At 48.0% G+C, this 18,444-nt stretch overlaps 1 protein-coding gene across 1 annotated transcript; it reads left to right on the top strand.

Moving 5' to 3' along the window:
* The first annotated feature begins 2,340 nt into the window (after positions 1 to 2,340).
* Positions 2,341 to 17,874, top strand: NOX1 (NADPH oxidase 1). Its single transcript, XM_034781746.1, has 13 exons — positions 2,341 to 2,405; positions 9,525 to 9,620; positions 10,076 to 10,186; positions 11,676 to 11,760; positions 12,481 to 12,629; positions 12,759 to 12,940; positions 13,317 to 13,455; positions 14,613 to 14,705; positions 14,951 to 15,186; positions 15,313 to 15,475; positions 15,723 to 15,869; positions 16,183 to 16,307; positions 17,325 to 17,874. Exons 1-13 carry the CDS (start codon positions 2,361 to 2,363, stop codon positions 17,449 to 17,451), a joined length of 1,698 nt encoding a protein of 565 aa, XP_034637637.1. The 5' UTR covers positions 2,341 to 2,360; the 3' UTR covers positions 17,452 to 17,874.
* The last annotated feature ends 570 nt before the right edge of the window (positions 17,875 to 18,444 follow it).

The following is an 18,444-nucleotide window of genomic DNA, read 5'->3' as shown; positions in this document are numbered from 1 at the left end:
TCCGGCGGGGCGGTTCAGGGGCGGCGCTTTTTTTTGCTGCTTGGGGCAGCAAAAAAGCTAGAGCCAGCCCTGCCTATTTGTGCTAGGAGCTGAACATGTACAGTAGAACCTCAGAGTTACAAACACCAGAGTTACGAACTGACCTGGTCAACCACACCTCATTTGGAACTGAAAGTACGCAATCAGGCAGCAGCAGAGACCAAAAAAAAAAAAAAAAAAGAAAGAAAGAAAAGCAAATACAGTACAGAACTGTGTTAAAGTTAAACTACTAAAAATAAATGGAAAGTTTAAAAAAAATTGACAAGGTAAGGAAGCTTTCTGTGCTAGTTTCATTTAAATTAAGATGGTTAAAAGCAGCATTTTTCTTCTGCATAGTAAAGTTTCAAAGCTGTATTAAGTCAATGTTCAGTTGTAAACTTTTGAAAGAACAACTATAACATTTTGTTCAGTTACAAACATTTCAGTTACGAACAACCTCCATTCCTAAGGCATTCATAACTCCGAGGTTCTACTGTACATAGTAAAAGACAGTCCCTGTAACAAAGAACTTACAATCTAAATAGACAGTGGGGACACAGAGAGGAAAAATTACTTGTACAAGGTCACCCAGCTAATCAGTGACAAAGGGAGGCATAGAAGAACCCAGGTGTCCTGATTCCAAATCTGGTACCCGACACACATGAGATTTCTTGGTCTTCCATTGTCCTGATCACTGTAGGCCTGATTTTTGAGAAATGCTGAGCGCCCTTAGCTCCAGCAGACATCAATGTGAACTGCAGGTGCCCAGCAGGTGTGCAAATCAGGCCTAGATGCTGCTGCTTCCTGATCCTTATCCTAGGTAGCAGGACTGCAGGTTGACTCCAAGCCCCGCTCCCTCAGTAGCAAAGCTAAATTTAAACTGTTACACCTAACCTAATTGTACTGTGCAGTCATACCCTCTTTTTTGTATTTTTCTCATAAAAAACATGTGTGGCAGAGATTGCGGGGAGGCAGATGGAGAACAGGATTTGACTAGCAAACCAGACTACTGAATCTTCTGCCCACCTCCAGTGCTATCCACTGCTTTGGAGGAAGGTGAAAAGCCCCATACAGCACCTGGCCAATTATGGGAAATCCTTTCTGCACAGAGCAGGGAGTGCATTTTCCCACTTGCTCAGAAATGGACTCATTTAGGAACACTCTCCACTCCCAAAGATCAGTTATCCCTGAAGAGTACTCCCCCTTTTCCCTCCACACAGAGATGAATTCACTCAGCAGGGGAACATTTTTTTGTTATGTAAACACTTGTCAGTTAAGAACTAATCAAAGCCCAAACATATTCTGGATGGATCACCAAACAGCCACCGGATTGTAACACACTTCTGTCGCTCCTGAGCTGTCCCAGAGAGAAAGGCAGCGTATTCCATGTAACAGTCACTTGAGCCATCTAGTCCTCCTGATACTTATTCTTCTGTCTTTCTAACAGCTGATTGGGACACCACCATCTACCCTGCAGAGTTCTGACACCACTCTGGAGATGGATCTGAAGCACTTCATCTTTGGAGAAGTTCAAGCTGGCTGCAAACTCCCCTGTTCAGGACCCTCTATGACTGGCCAAACCAGAACTCTGACTCCATACACCCCTGAGCTAGATCCAAATCTGGATTTGAGCTTATTAGTTCACACCCATTTCCAATACATACACCCAGACACCAGCTCTACACATCCCGTCTCCCCCATCTCCAGTATTGCCAGCCCCAGGCATTCAAATATCATGAGTCAGGCCCCCCCACATCATGAGATTTTTCAAAGTAATAATTGGGGAGGGAGGGTCTTTTTATTTGGTTTTTGGTTTCTGAGCCATCACTCAGTTCACATATTCCAGCTTCTCTTTGCAACCATGTGGGCTAGAATCTCTCAAGACCACTTGACTCCAGGAACTGGGGCTTGCAGAAAAACACCAAGTAGTGTGAAACTCGCCCTGGTTTGGGTGTGCCCTAGCCTGGGTGCACTGAATGAATGAATAAAGGCTCATGAATATTATTCTGGATAGACAAGGCTGGTATTTTGCTGCGGGTGTTTCTTGGTAGAGCAGTAAGGCCCTTTCTGGGAGAATCTGAGTTTAAAAAAAATAATGCTTAGCATTTCCTTAATGGAAGTCCAGCGGGGAAAACCCCTGTAGTTCCATTCTCATGGGCCAGGCAGGGCTGCAAATTCCAGACCACCTGCCAACCTTATAAAACAGGTGAAACAAGTGAAAAGAGAGACACACAGAGTCACAAACAGATCCTGAGAGATACAGAGAGAGAAAAGGCGAATCTATCTGGACACACAGGCAGCCAGAGAAGAGCGGCCACAGCACAGATCCTTGTAGAACACCAATGGGAAACTGGGTCGTGAACCACTGGTTTCCAGCTGTGGTGATCGTAAGTGACTCTTTACTCATATCCAGTTAGAGAGTCTTTTTAGACCATGAGGGACACATTTAAAAAAAAAAAAATATCTAGCACTAGCTGGTCATGGAGAAATGGCAAATACTGCTCATTTTGTACAACTACCAGTAGCTTTACTGAATAAACCTGAATGAAATAGACTTATGAACTTAAAAAAATGTAGGCACCAACTCAGGACACCAATTCAGCACATTCTTACCTGTAAGCACAGGGATTTTAGCACACGTTAAGAACATGCTGATATGCTGCCCTGAATTGGGTCCTTACAAAACTCCACATCTGGGGCTTGCTTGGAAGGAGGATAAATAGACTGGCTACTTAGACAAGGTATAAACCATTAAAACAGGAAAGAGGAAGGAAAAATTAATCTATAGCATGATTCAGTTGGCTTGGAATGAGTCACACCAGGGATGAATTTGGCCTGAGGTCTTTTGAAAATCTGTATTTAAAAAAAAAAAAAAAAATCACTCAAATCTTTGTTTTATGTTCAAACTAACTGATTAAAATCTACAGTATTTATTACTAAGCAAATAATTTATTCATTGAATTTCCCTTTTTCCATTAAAGAAAATTTAATGATCAGATTGTGAAATTCTCAGATATTTTTATCCAAAATGATTAGTGACTTTCTTCATGAAATGTTTCCCCAATGTGAATAGCTCACAAACAGAGCTTAGCAAAAATTGGAATTTCCATTGCATGGGAAATTCCAATATTTTGACACTTGCTCTAGTCCAACTAGCCAACACATCACACATTTAGAATGCTGAATATTGTAATTGAATACACAATCTGAAATGTTGCTTTTGGGAAATATTCAGGCTTCAAATTTGCTTTTTGGGAATATTCACACTGGTAAAACCTGGCTGGTCAAATGTTCGTGGAAAGCAAAAGCGACAAAAGATGGGGCCAAACACAGTTACATCAAAATTCGTTTTTCAATTTGAATGAATATTCACAGATTGCCCCCCCTCACCATTCTGTCAGTTCAACTTTTATTATATTTAAGGATTTCTTCAGAGAAAACTACAAAACCCTGCTGCCATGTCAAACATTTTCTCTATTTCCCTTTCCTCATTCTTTATAGATAAAGGAATGACAACAGCATAATTTTGTTAAGAATTTCTCTGCTCCCCTGCTTAGTTCCAACCTAAGATCACGATCTCTTATATATTACATCATAGTTGCTTGCTGTCGAATCCAGTTCATTCCCTTTGTGAGAAAGAAACAGTGGAAGTGATAGAAAAACAGCATTGTACCTAAGGCACTGATCTACAGAGCCTTGCATATCTGCAGATATCCGCTTTATATCCACAGATATACGCATTTTTGTGGGTCGGATGCGGATACAAATTTTGTGTCCGCGCAGGGCTCTACTGATTTACCAGGGTCACACACCCAGGGGACCTCTTCTTCCTTTACAGGGCCCAGATTATACCGGTGCAAAGCTTGTTATAGTATCAAGGCCCAAATAGGTTATCCATTTTAGACAGTAAGATCTTCAGGACAAGGACTATTTGCCTGTGTTACACACATTGTCAACGCTTAAATAATAAAGGCCCCGATTCAGGCAGGTGTTGAAACACGTGCCTAACTTTAAGCATGTGAGTAGTCCTCTTGATGTTAATTAGACTACTCATATGTTTAAACATAAAAGCATAAGAAGGACCATACTGGGTCAGGCCAATGGGCCATCTAGTTCAATATTCTGTATTCTGAAGTGGCCAGATGCTTCAGAGGGAGTGAATGGAACAGAGCAATGTATTGAGTGATCCATCCCCTGTCATCCAATACCAGCTTCTAGCAATTGGAGGTTTAGGGACACCAGAGCACAGGGTTGTGTGTGTCCCTGACCTTACTGGCTAATAGCCATTGGTGGACCTATCCTCCATGAACTTGTCTAATTCTTTTCTGAACCCAGTTATACTTTTGGCCTTCACAACATCCCCTAGCAACGAGTTCTATAGGTTATGTGATGAAGAACTTCCTTATCATGGGTGGTGGGACAGCCTACCGTGGCCCCGCCCCCAGGCCAGTGTGCCTCCTGCAGGGACTCGGGGGCGCTGGGGCGGCTGGTGCTGGGCTGTGCTGCCTGACCAGCGTTCCGGGACTAGCTGCCCGAGCACTGGAACTGGGGGCTGGCCAGAGCCCCAGAGCTAGGGGTGCGGCAACCGCGCCGCCCAGCCACCTGAGTACTGGGGCTGGGGATGCGGCGACTGCGCCCATGTTCCTTATGTTTGTCTTAAACCTGCTGCCTATTAATTTCATTGGGTGACGCCTGGCTCCTGTGTTATGTGAAGCAATAAATAACTCCCTTATTCACTTTTTCCACATCGTTCATGATTTTATAGACCTCTATCATATTCCCCTCAATTATCTCTTTTCCAAGATGAACAGTACCAGTCTTTTTAATCTCTCTTCATATGAAACCTGTTCCATACCCTTAATCATTCTCTGTACCTTTTCTAATTCTAACATGTCTTTTTTGAGAAAGGGTGACCAGAACTACACACAATATTCAAGGTATGGGAGGACCATGGATTTATATAGTAGAACTGTGATATTTTCTGTCTTATTATCTATCCCTTTGCTAATGATTCCTAACATTGTTAGCTTTTTTGACAGCTGCTGTACATTGAGCAGATGTTTTCAGAGAACTATCCTTTCCTGAGAAGTAACAGCTAATTTCAACCCCATAATTTTGTGTGTATAATTGGGATTATGTTTTCAAATGAGCATTACTTTGTATTTATCAACACTGAATTTCTCCTGCTATTTTTTTGCCCAGTCACCCAGTTTTGTGAGATCCCTCTTTTCAGTCTGCTTTGGACTTAGCTATCTTGAGTTATTTTGTATCATCTGCAAACTTTGCCACCTCACTGTTCATCCCCTTTTCCAGATCATTTATGAATATATTGAACAGCACTAGTCCCTGCATAGATCCTTGGGGGACCCCACTATTTACCTCTCTCTGCTGTGAAAACTGACCATTTATTCCTACCCTTTGTTTCCTATCTTTTAACCAGTTAGTGATCCATGAAGGGACCTTTCCTTTTATCCCAGGACTCCTTTCTTTGCTTAAGAGCCTTTGGTGGGGGACCTTGTCAAAAGTTTTCTGAAAGTCCAAGTAAACTATATTCACTGGATTTCCCCCGTCCAAATGTTTGTTGACCCTCTCAAAGAATTCTAATAGATTGGTGAAGCATGATTTCCCTTTACAAAAGGGAGTTGACTCTTCCCCAACACACCATGTTCATCTATACTTCTGATAATTCTGTTCTTTACTATAGTTTTAACCAATTTGCCCAGTACTCAAATTAAGCTTACCAGCCTATAATTGCCAGGATGGCCTCTAGAGCCTTTTTAAAAGAAAATCAGTATCAAATTAGCTATCCACCAGTCAGCTGGTACAATGGCTGATTTAAACGATTGGTTACATGCCACAGTTAAGTTAGGCACGAGTTTAAGTACCTTTTTGAGCTCTATCCGAAGTGCCCAAGTTACCTCCTAATAAAGTCCATGGGACTTTTGCTCGAGAAGGACTGCTGAATTTGGTTCAAATAAAAACATTGTAATGATAAAAAAATCATTCTAAAACAATAAATGCATGTTCTTTCAGTGTTTCCCATTAGGATTCTGGCTGGCTAGTGTCGTGGTAGCATCTATCCAATAGTACATACTTTGGGTGCTTTGCTAAGAATTAAATGCCTCCTTCTGCTTCCCCTTGAGTTTACAGCTTCGCACACACTGACTTCATGTGAACACTTTAAATTCCATAGACAGTTTTGTTTGCAGTGGTGTTGCAGCCATGTTGGTCCCAGGATTACTGTGTGACTACGCCTACTAAATTACTAAGCAAGCTAAACTATGGTGTAAGATGAAAGAAATGATCTACAGTGTCTAGTGAAAATGGGATCAGATCCTGCTCTCAGTTACAGGGGTGTAAAGCCAGTCACTGCACAGAAGTTAGCATTTACTCTGGATTTACACCTGTGTCACTAAAAGTGGAATTTGGCCCAAATGCTCAAAGGGAGTTAGGCATCTAAATATCTTGGAAGATCTGCAATGCCTGGCTCTAATCCTGCAACTGGGTCTGTGTAGGCAAACTCTGCACCCATGCTGAGCTGCTTTGGCATCAGTGGACTCTGCATGGGCTGGGCACAGGGGTTTGCCTGCATGGAGCCAGCTGCAGGATCAGGATCTAACTCAGTAGTCAACAGCTACCATAGAAGCACAGAGATCTGATGTGGGATTTGTGCTTGAGGGATTTTGGCTCTCTTGACGTTTGATAAGAGCTACTATTGCTGGGGAAAGATGCTAGCCTGACTGCCCTGGAGATGGAAGCCCCCTACATATCCACAGACCACAGACAGTTTAGGTACGGTAGGGCTGGATTCCTCCCAACAGCTGCTACCCTGGCCTGGTGTTGTACTTAAAGTACTGCACAGGATCTTTTCAGGGGGAATAAGACAAAACGCCACATTTATTAGTAATACATGTATTCATTAACACTGTATTATATGCATATAATATATTACACTTACGCTCACACACACACAAACCCATTCCGTCTTGTTGTTACCAATTAGTTGCTCCCCTTAACTGCACTGGCCAGGTGAGTTAGATGGGGGAGGGGGTGGAGCCGGGCTTCTGCCGATCTGGATCGATGCTCCCATGTTGACAAGACGAGACCCGGGGTCCTCTGCAAGACACCTCACTTTTATAGCAGCTTTCCTCTTATGCAAATCTATACCAGATTCAAACTCTGTGTCTGTGTCCATTGGTTCTTTGTGCTGCTTTCTTTTGAGTGTTGTCCCAATGCTGCAAAGAGGGTGTTTTCAAAAGAAGGAGCTTGCTTCTAACCCCCGAGGCCGTCAGTATGTCTGCTTCTCTTTAATGAGCCCACTTGACACGTTTTATTGTCCTTGGGTCTGGCTCCCAGCCCCTCTCCAACAGTTGAGGCTGTCTGGAGGTGCTGCCTTCCATGCCTTGCTCATTCACACCTCATTCATTCAACAGGGCAATTGATTAAGAGTGGGGGGGAGAGCTCTTGTTCTACTGCTAGCAAAAAGAAATTTTTCTTCTATCTTATTCTATCCTTAGGGGCTATAATATTATACCAAGGGCAATGCAAAGTTTCTAAATGAGGCTTTGATACAAAGTTCCATGAAAACAGAGGTCACATATGGGTAGACCCACCACAAGGTTATATGAAGAGGCACAGTGTAAAGTCATATGAAAATTATCAGAGATTGATCTACACTGGAGGGGTGAGGGATGAGAGGGATGTCTCCATGGCCCATTCAGCCAGTGCTTAGTGTGTGTGCGTGTGCTGAGGGAGGGCAAAGGCCATGTTTGCAAGGAGTCACAGACCCAACAAATTAAAGAAATATATAAACACTGACCTGGGTTGCTGAGGGGTGCATTTTAAACACTGTCTTACCAAACCTGCTGCTCCCACAATATGATAGTCCTACCAGTTTTTTCAGATCACTTTACGCATTGCCGTTGGCTTCTCTGCTGAGACAGAGTGCCAGCTATGCCAGGTGATTGTAATATGGACACTTCTCCGCTGGGAGCTAGACTGAGAACCAGCAACTCCTCTCACCTAGGCCAGGACACAGCCCTCAGATACCCATGAACTGTCCTGTCACTGACTTGATCCGACGGGCTGAATGGAAACTGTCCATGAACAGCATCATGCTCTTATTTGGGGGGAAGGGGAGATGCTAACCCTTCTCGCTGAGAGACTGAGCAGCACTACCGTAGTCCTATCTGGGGCTCTGAACAGCATCCCAAAGCCAGATGACAGGTGGGACCCAGGGGAACAGTGACACAAGCAGAACCAGCTGATGGACTCAGGGCCAGCTCTGGCTTTCTGGCTGCCCCAAGCAAAAAAAAAAAACCCGCGGCGGCCAGAACGGCAAAGCAAAAAAAAAAAAAAAAAACCTGCGGCGCGGCCAGAGCCAGGGTGCAGGGGGACTCCCTGCCCTGCAGATGTGCCCCGGCTAGCGGGGGGAGGGGAAGAGAGTGGGGGGAGAGAGAGAAGGGGGGCGGCCAGGGCTTCAGCGGGGCACTGCCATGCGGCCCCTCCCACCATGCCCCCTGCCGGGAGGGCTCCGCACCGCTCCGGTCGGCTGGGAGGGAAGGACGCAGGCTGCCCTGCCAGGCTTGCTGCAGGGTGTTCCTGTCCTCTGCGCCGCCGCCCCCTACATGGCGGCCGTAGCAGAACAACAAAATAAAATAAAATAAAATAAAAAGCGGCCGTGCCGCCCTAGGATTGGGCAGAATGCCGCCTCCTACAAGCTGCTGCCCCAAGCACTAGCTTGCTCGGCTGGTGGCTGGAGCTGGCCCTGGATGGACTTTCTGTTAGTCCGGCCCTTGCTTCATCACCTACAGGGCAAATAGCCTCAGATAAGGGGGAGTAGCAGGGACATTCTCCCTTCATTTCCACCACAGTTCCCCTGGACTCACGCTGAGAACTCGTCTGCCCTACTAAGGTTTGCCAATACAAGGAGCGTTTGGAAACGGAAGTTCCTTCAGCCTTGCAAGCTCTGCGTCCTCCTTGGCATCCAGCTCTCCGTGACTTCAATAGGGGCTGTCTGTGCGTGCTCTCACCTCAGAAAATGAGGCCTTATCCCTCTAGGGCTGCAGGGCCAACTCCTTCTCCCAGGAACACCAGCACAGTACTGAGCTCTCACAGCTTCTACTGGTCTCAAGGGGTGCCATGGCACCTCAGAACATCAGGCACAAAGCGTCTCAAAATGGGCACCAAAATCAGTGGGCCTCTCTGAAAGTGCTGCTGCGAGTGATCACTCTGCTTTGTAATTAGATGCAGTGATTACAGCCCATGGGTCACATCCTGAGCTGATATAAATTGGAATAACTCCCCTAAAGTCAGTAGAACTATGGCAGCTGAGGATCTGGCCCTCCTGAGTTTTATAGTACACTAGCATTTCCCTTTAAGCTTCACTGAAATAAAGGAACACAATTCTTGTGTTGTCACCTCCTCCCCTTAGACACACTAACACCCTGTTTGATTGTGGGGTCTTTCAATTGCCATTTAACTGTCTTTTCTCCCCCGCTCTCTAGGCAGCCTGGTTGGGCCTAAATGTTTTCCTGTTTGTATATTATTTCCTGCTGTTTGACAGGGATAAGAAGTTCTACTACACCAGAGTGCTACTTGGGGTAAGGACAGTCTCCCTCTCTCTCCCCTACCCCTCTTTTTGCCAGACACTGACCTTATCAGCTGGGAGTGTTTCCCATCCCAGAAATAGGAAGCCTTTCCCATCACAGCCCCACATCAGGCTGGAGATGGGCCAGGTATGTAAACTCCTCCCATTTCCTGCTGGTGCTGCTCCAAATGGAGTACACAGGGAGGCTCTTTGTGGCTGTGACCCCTTTGGGATTTCATCACACTAGTAGTCTGGGGCAGAACACTAGCGAGTAGTGGTTGACATACAGTAGCACCCACTGCGGTTCAGTGAGGGGAGGATGGAAAAATCCCACCCTCCCTGGGGTATATGAAGGGCCTCAGGCTCCTGCATTAAAGCCAAATGCAGTATGGAGGATACAGTGATAGCTGGTTATTGATGGGCACCCACAAAATGAGACTGACCCTGTCTTTGCACATCCCCCACCAGTCTGCACTGGCATGGGCCCGGGCCTCTGCAAAATGCCTCAACTTTAACAGCATGCTGATCCTGTTACCAGTGTGTCGCAACCTGCTCTCCTTCCTGAGGGGCACTTGCTCGGTGAGTGACCAGCCCTTCCCCACCCTCACTCCCCAACCCACTGCACAAATGCTCACCCAAGACTAGGACTGATTCTGGCCTCACCTGGCACTCCCAGCCAGTCACACCCAGCACGGTCACGCACTAGTGACAGAATGAGCCAGACACCAAAACATCAGGAGATTGGCCCAAAAGTAATTTACAAATATTACTGTAAAAAGCAACAGAGTCCTGTGGCACCTTAAAGACTAACATATGGATAGGAGCATAAGCTTTTGTGGATGAATGCCCACTTCGTCAGACGCATGTAATGGAAATTTCCAGAGGCAGGTATAAATATGCAGGCAAGAATCAGTCTGGAGATAATGAGGTTAGTTCAATCAGGCCCTCTTCTAGCAGTTGAGGTGTGAACACCAAGGGAGGAGAAACTGCTTTTGTAGTTGGCTAGCCATTCACAGTCTTTGTTTAATCCTGATCTGATGGTATCAAATTTTACTGTGTTTGTGATGTGGCCTTTGAACGCCCTCGCCTCAGGGTGTGTGTGTGAAATCAGTGCTGCCAACACTTCCATATACACAGTGTGAGGAGGTTTTACTGCTGCTGCCCCATCTCCCCAATGCTCACAGTTCCCATTAATTACTTCCGTGTCCCCCCACAGCCCCTCCTTCAGCCCAGCAATTAATTATCCACCCCCTGCATCTGCTCCTTGCCCCTCTGCTCCTCCTGCAGCTCCAAGGGTTCTGCAGCCTCCTCTCCTGGACCTGGGGGGTTGCAGCAGGGTCCCCTCCTCCCCTTTCCTAGGCCAGAAGGGGCAACTTCAGGGGCTCTTCACCCCCTCTGCATCCTCCCGGGCTGGGTGTTGCAGGGATGGAGGGAAAGGGGCAGGGAACAGACTGAACCCAGGTTTGGGGTTGGGGGTAGACACCGCCCCCCCTACTCTGAGAAAGGTGTCATCTCCTCCCTCACCCAAAAGGTGTTCTGGCTTCTGAGGGCACGAGCTGGGCTCCATGTGCCTTCTGCAGCAGCTCTGATTGGTTGCTTTTTCTCAGGAGGCAGGGTAGGGGGCAGGGCCAGCTCTAGCTTTTTTCTGCCCCAAGCAAAAAAAAAAACAAAACAACAACCTCCGAGAGCGCCCGGAATGCCACCTCTGAAATTGTGCCACCCCAAGAACGTGCTTGGTTTGCTGGTGCCTAGAGCCGGTCCTGGTAGGGGGAAAGCCATTAATCACAGGGGCAGGGTTGCTAGCACCAATGCCCAAGTGGCTCCAGCTGAGGCCAAGGTCCCCTCATTGGCTACAGCTAGATTCAATACACAACATGGCCCCTGGCCCTGTGTGTCCATGCCTGCCCACCCCTAGGGCCTCCCTGTGCCCCACATGGGGAGGGGTCATTCTGCCCCCAGTCTCCCCTCCCCCACCTGCCCCACTTAGTGAGGGGCTGGCCCTGCCCTCTTGCCCCCACAGTCTGGAAGCAGCTCCCCGTTTGCTGATCGTTTCCTCTCCTCCCTGTAGTGTTGCAGGCGCACAATGAGGAAGCAGCTGGATCACAACCTCACCTTCCACAAGCTTGTGGGCTATGCAATTGCCCTGTTCACAGGTAACTCAGGCACCCACCTCGCACACGAACCGCCGCTCAGTACAGGAAAGTGCTGCACCAGCCAGCAGTCACTGGTTCAGGTTCCCCCTCGCCTGGGGGCTAGGGTTGCTAACCCGCCAAGATTGTCCTGGAGAGTCCAGGAATTAAACATTGTCATGTGATGAAACTTCCAGGAATACATCCAACCAAAATTGGCATCCTACTGGGGGCAGAGTGAGCAGATGCCCAGGCCCTCCCCAGTGGGACACTGATCAGGGTCTGAACTCAGTCTCTATGTGGCGAGCATGGATTCTATAACCAAGAGGGCAATGGGGTGGGGTGCTGACCCTTTCACTGCAAGCTGTGCTGCCTTGGCTTGCAGCAGGTCTCTGGGTGTACGTCTACACAGCAATTAAAGACCTGCACCTGGCCCAGGTCAGCTGATGTGGGCTCCCAGGGACAGGGCTGCAGGGTTGTAAAATTGCTGTGTAGGCGTTTGTGCTCGGGCTGGATCCCAGGTTATGAGACCACGCAATGTGGGAGGGTGCCAGAGCCTGGGCTCCAGCCCAAGCCCGAACATCTATCCAGCAATTTTAGCTCCACAACCCAAGTTGGCTAAGCCTGGCCAGCCATGGCTGTGCCGCAGGTCTTTTATTCCAGTGTAGACTTGCCCTGGGTGATGGACTCTCAGGGTGTAGGTTGGTTCCAATCTCTCTCTCTCTCTGTGTCGGTGATGTTCAGCTGTTCACATCATTGCCCACCTGTGTAACTTTGAGTGGTACAATAACAGCCAGCAAGCTGCAGATAGGAGCCTCTCCTCTATCCTCTCCGACCTGCACCAAGATGAGGAGAGTAACAAGTGGCTAAACCCCATCCACACCAACAGCACGGTGAGTGCTCAGGACCTGCCTTGTGGGGATGTGAGCCCCAGGGTGGCTGCCACAGGGCGCCAAGGCTTCATTCTGTGCTGCCTGCTGACTTTGTGACCATCCCCATGTCCTCGCTGTGTTCTCTTGCAGACTCCAGCGTACGTAACATTCACTACCATCCCGGGCCTGACAGGCGTGATCATCACTGTGGCGCTGATCCTCATGGTCACCTCCTCCATGGAGTTCATCCGCAGGAGCTATTTCGAGGTCTTCTGGTACACACACCATCTCTTCGTCATCTACTTCGCCGGCCTTGTCATCCATGGCATCGCGTAAGGCACCACACAATAGCCACACGTCACTCCCAAATGGCATCTCACTGGCAGATGCTGTCCACCTCCCCGTCTGTCATACACTCCCCATTTCCTACCCTGGCATGTGACTCTCACACCACATCCCTACTGCCGTGGAGCATCTGGCGCCCTCCCTGCTTCCCATCCAAGCACCTGTCTCACCCTCCCTTTACCCAACCCCCTCCTCTGACTCTTCCACCCTCCCCCGTTTGCCAGCAGAACCTCCTGCTATCACATGCTCCTCATTGCTAGGCCAGCGTCTCCCCTTCCTCATTTGCTGAGCAGTTTATGAAGGTGAAGCAGGGAGATAGGCTTGGATCAGGAGAACTGTGGTGACATTTATCTCCTCTCCCAGTGGTCTTGTTCGTGGGCAGACAGCAGAGAGCTTGAATAAGCACAACCCCGAGCACTGTGCGCAGGACCCTACACACTGGGGAAGAAACAACACATTCTCCCATTGTGAAGAGCCCGAGTTTGGGAGCATCCCAGCTGAGGTGAGTCCTTCCAGTGCAGACAATAGCTGGCAGGAGACCACGCTGAGCTAACTGATAGACCTCACCCTTATCCCATCAGGAGGGCGCTGCGCAGCCACTGACACAATCTCATTTTCCATGGTGTGATGGGAGAGGAGTTCTCTGACCCTCCTAATTCCTTCCCCTCCCTGCCACTCATGCCTGCCAATGGAACAAGCTCCCTCCCACCTCCCTAACGCCTCCCCATGCCAAGTATCCCACATGGGGACCTTCACAGCCTGCCTCAGCCCTGCTCAACTTTCCAGGTGCTTCTTGCCAAGACAGCCCCTCCCTTCCCCCAATGTACACTCCTGGCCAACCCACCTCTTCCCTGCTGGTTCCCAGTCTGACAGGGTGGGTGAGAAATGGCAGCAGCACTGGGCAAGGCTCCTATCAGGCCAGAGCAGCTCCAACCTGCTGCTCTGGGGGTAGACCTCAGTGTCATCCAGCTAGCCAAGTCTCAAAAGGGTTAAGAAGAGGGGACGACATGAACAATATACACAGCCCTCTGAAGAGGGGCTTGGAAACCCAGCTTTTCTTTTCTCTGAATTGACATTACACTGAAATATCAGAGGGGTAGCCGTGTTAGTCTGGATCTGTAAAAAGCAACAGAGAGTCCTGTGACACCTTTAAGACTAACAGATGTATTGGAGCATAAGCCGACGAAGTGGGCATTCACCCACGAAAGCTTATGCTCCAATACATCTGTTAGTCTAGACTGAAATACCTTCCCCTCACTTGCTGTAACCCACACTGCACTAGTGAGCATCGCCCCGGGGAGCTCTGTGCCAAGCTGGCATGGATTGCAGGGACAACTCCTGAGCAATGGCTCTTGCCCTCTGCCCAGACTTCCTGGTGACGGGAGCTTGAGAACCTGAATTAGAGTGGGTGGGACAGTGCTCTATAGGTATAAGGTACTAATACCAATCCTGGTGTGCCCATGTCACCTTGCACCAGCATGGAGCCATATCTCCTGTGTCATAAAGACATTTCCCAAAACATTAAGTGAGAACGTTTGATCTGGGAATCACCCTATAGGGACATCAGTGCCCTACACTGCCAAACCTCCCCTCAGTGCACATCGGCTCCTCCAGAGATGGAAGACTCTCACAATATATTACTCACTTCTGTCTCAACAGTCCTGGCAGTGGGTGCTGACCCCAATCCTTCTCTATGTCTTTGAGCGGGTCTTACGCTTTTGGCGTTCTCGACAGAGGGTCATCATCACAAAGGTAAGGGGTGTCTCGGCCCAGCCAGTGTAGCCTCTCCCAGCAGGAGTCACTGTAGGCAATGGGATAGAAGCACTACCTATGGGAGCTCCTAGCCACTCCAATCCCAGTCTTTCCCAGCAGGAGTCACAGTATGCTCCCTGTGTGGGGTGCTCCTAGCTACTCCACGCTCAGCCCAAGCAGTGGTGTCACTGTAGAGGCAGCTGAGTGGGACATACTCATGCTTTGTGGATGTATCTTTCCTACAGGCTGTTGTGCACCCATCAAAAGTTTTAGAACTACAGATGCACAAGAAAGGCTTCAGCATGGAAGTGGGCCAGTATATTTTCATCAATTGCCCCTCTGTCTCGCGCCTGGAGTGGCATCCTTTCACCCTGACCTCTGCACCAGAAGACGACTTCTTTTCTGTCCACATCCGGGCAGCAGGGGACTGGACAGAGAATCTTATTGATACCTTTCAGCAGCAGAAACCAAAGACACCCAGGTAGGCCAGGGCAGCATTAGAGTTAGGAAGCCAATAAAACTCACCCCCTGGGAAGAGTTTTGTGATATGAAGTGATGCAGGAAGGCAGCTTCGACCTCTTACCTGGATCCTGACTTATTTTACCAGGATAGAGGTGGATGGCCCCTTTGGCACAGCCAGTGAAGATGTGTTCCAGTATGAGGTTGCTATGCTGGTGGGAGCAGGGATCGGGGTCACGCCCTTTGCCTCTGTACTGAAATCAATCTGGTACAAGTTCCAGCATGCAGACCAGCGTCTCAAAACCAAAAAGGTAACCAGTGCAATGGGGGAAAGGCTGGCCCTACAGCTGCCTGTCTGACCTTCATTCCCAGCAACCTGTTGTGTGTCCTTAAAGTGCAATGTCCCACCATCCCACAGCATCCTAGAGTGCAAAGCTACAGCCTTCCTGCTGAATCTGTCCTTATTGTAATGGACTCTCTCCTCTGCTCCACTGCAGTGCACAGCTCTCCCATTGTCAGTAACACCTCTCTCTTTCTCTTTGTGCTGTTGGATCGCAGATCTACTTCTACTGGCTCTGCCGGGATACAGGTGCGTTTGCCTGGTTCAATGACCTGCTCGCCTCCCTGGAGCAAGAGATGGAGGAATCTGGCAAAACTGGTTTCCTGAACTACAGACTCTTCCTCACGGGCTGGGACCACAGCATTGTGAGTCACATACACCATATGGTCCTAATGGCAGGAGATGTGTCACAGTCTAGGAGGGGAGAACACTATAGCCCAGAAGGGAACAGGGGAGAACGTCTGTAGATAGGGATGGGAAGAAAGTGAGAACACCATGTTAAAAGCTAGACGAGATTAACACAGGCACCAGAGTGGGGATTCTGCCATTTAACCCCTCAAGGAGGGTGGCAACAGTTGAGGCCAAGGCCTCATAAATGAGGGCTCCTGCAGCCCTTCTGTTGGGTTCCAGGCATTGGCAGGATGTCTGCCTATTCTTACTCATCTCCTGTAACTCTAGGCTGGCCAAGCAGTTTTCAACTTTGATAAAGACACGGATGTGGTGACAGGTCTCAAACAGAAAACCTCCTTTGGGAGACCCATGTGGAGCAATGAGTTCTCTGCAGTGGCAACTGCCCACCCCAGGTAAGTGTCTAGTGCCCTGGAGACCAAGTTGCTACAGCTGGAAATGCCTCTTCAAGTTACCTGGCCTCTTCCTCCTCAGACTGCATGCCCAGCAAGTCTAGTGTTGCTTCTGTAAGCACAGGTGCCAAGTAAGGACACTGAGAACGAGCTGCATATGCTACAGAACCAGAATGATTGGATTCATAGGTTAGGGACTATTGTAATCATCTGACACCCTGTATAACACAAGCAAGAGAACTTGCCAAAATAATTCCTAGAGCAGATCTTTTAGAAAAACAGCCAATCTTGATTTAAAAATTGCTAGTGATGGAGAATTCACCATAACTCTTGGTAAATTGTTCCAATGGTTAATTTTTGAAGAGCTCCCAGATTATTGGATTCTAACAGCCTGGGTTTTTTTCAGAGGTGTAGAACACCTACAGCTCCTACTAACTTCAGGTGGAGTCTTGGCTGCTCAGCATCTCTGAAAACTGGCCCCAAGGCCAAAATTCAAGGATCTTCTATGGCAGTGGTTTTCAACCTTTTTTTCATTTGCGGACCCCTAACAAATTTCAAATGGAGGTGTGGACCCCTTTTGAATGATCTCAGACCACAGAGTGGTTCTATAGGATGATGGCAAAGCATCTCTTGAGAGAAGCACTGAAGGTTTCCTGCACAGATCATAAATACCCTGCACAGTAAAATCCTTCTCCATGGCTCCTCCACACACAGCTGTCCCTTCTGAATGCTGTAAAGAGGACTGGAGTCTCCTCTTAGGTAGGGGTGATGGGCGTAAGGGATGTTAGGAGTTAAGTGTGCACATGGTCTCAGAGTTCCCTGGAGCTATGGGCTAATGCATGTAATGTAATTCATCTGGTACGCTGCCCCAGCAGCAGGGACCAATGAATGACTAGGATGGGGGGGTTGTTCTGAAGATGGAGGCAAGTGAAGGCCCACAGATGGTGAAGGGCCCTGGACAGAGCCTGGAGAGGGCAGATTATTTCTCCCCAGCACTAATATCTCCTTTGTTCTGTGCAGGTCTGTTGTGGGGGTGTTCCTCTGTGGGCCTCAAGCTTTGGCAGAGAGTCTGCAGAAGTGCTGCCATCAGTACTCCAGCCTGGACCCTAGGAAGGTCAAATTCTACTTCAACAAAGAGAACTTCTAAGCAGCAGGAACATGGCGACTACACTGTGTGACACCACAACCTCCCAGAGAACAATTATCTGATCCTCTACAGCTCCTTTTAAGACTGAATCAACCTGGCCCTGCCGAGGATGCGCTGATTGACACTACTGAGAAATGCTGCCATTCAAACCATGTGTCTCCTACCTACTAAACTCAAGGAAGAAGTGAGCTTCCAAAACAACACTGCATTCCTCCAAAGGAAGCGTCCTTTTGAGTTTTCCACCTTGCATCTCTTTTGAAGGGGAGGGGAATGGGTCTCCTTCACTAGAGATCAACAGTGATCTCACATGCAGATGGGAGTTGAAATGGACTTTCTGGTGCAATCAGCATGATCTTAAAGTTTGATTGTGGCACCTGGACAAGGGACTGACAAAGTCTGAGACTGATGATTAAACATGATTTTGGGCATGGTCAGAAGAATTCCAGGATGATGAGCTTGGGGGAAATCTGCTGGGGAGAAGGACAGAGGTTGTTTGTAGTTAATCCATCACAAAGGGGAAATATTCTCCAATAAATGTTTCTGTAAATGAATATTAAAATAAACAAAACTTGCTTCCATTGTAAATAGCTTGGGATAAAACCCAACCCAGGTGAACCATTCTGTTCAATTTAAGATGCAAATGCAGAGCATTTACCTAGTGCCTGACGGTGTCTGTTGAACCTGTGCTCTATCTGCGCTAACTGTAAAAAACAAAGAGTAGTAAAGTCAAATTGCCACCTACTCTCCCCTCACAGCTGTTGTTTGGTGACATTGTGAGCAGAACCCTTTAATATTCTCTCATCCAGTAGCCAAAGCAGAAAGGTTTAACAACCCGATTGAGAGTGACTCACAGAAAGGAAACCTGCTTGAATGTATCCAGAAGAGAAGAAAAACATATTACCAGGAATGGAAGATATCTTAAATGATACAGCAGCCACAGCTGATTTGCCAGTTGAGAGCAAGGGGCTGAGCAATCCGCTATGGCATTTTTCA

Source organism: Trachemys scripta, chromosome 9 (genome assembly GCF_013100865.1).
Source record: "Trachemys scripta elegans isolate TJP31775 chromosome 9, CAS_Tse_1.0, whole genome shotgun sequence".
NCBI classification, from domain to species: Eukaryota; Metazoa; Chordata; order Testudines; family Emydidae; genus Trachemys; species Trachemys scripta.
This window is presented reverse-complemented; position numbering and strand designations above follow the sequence as displayed.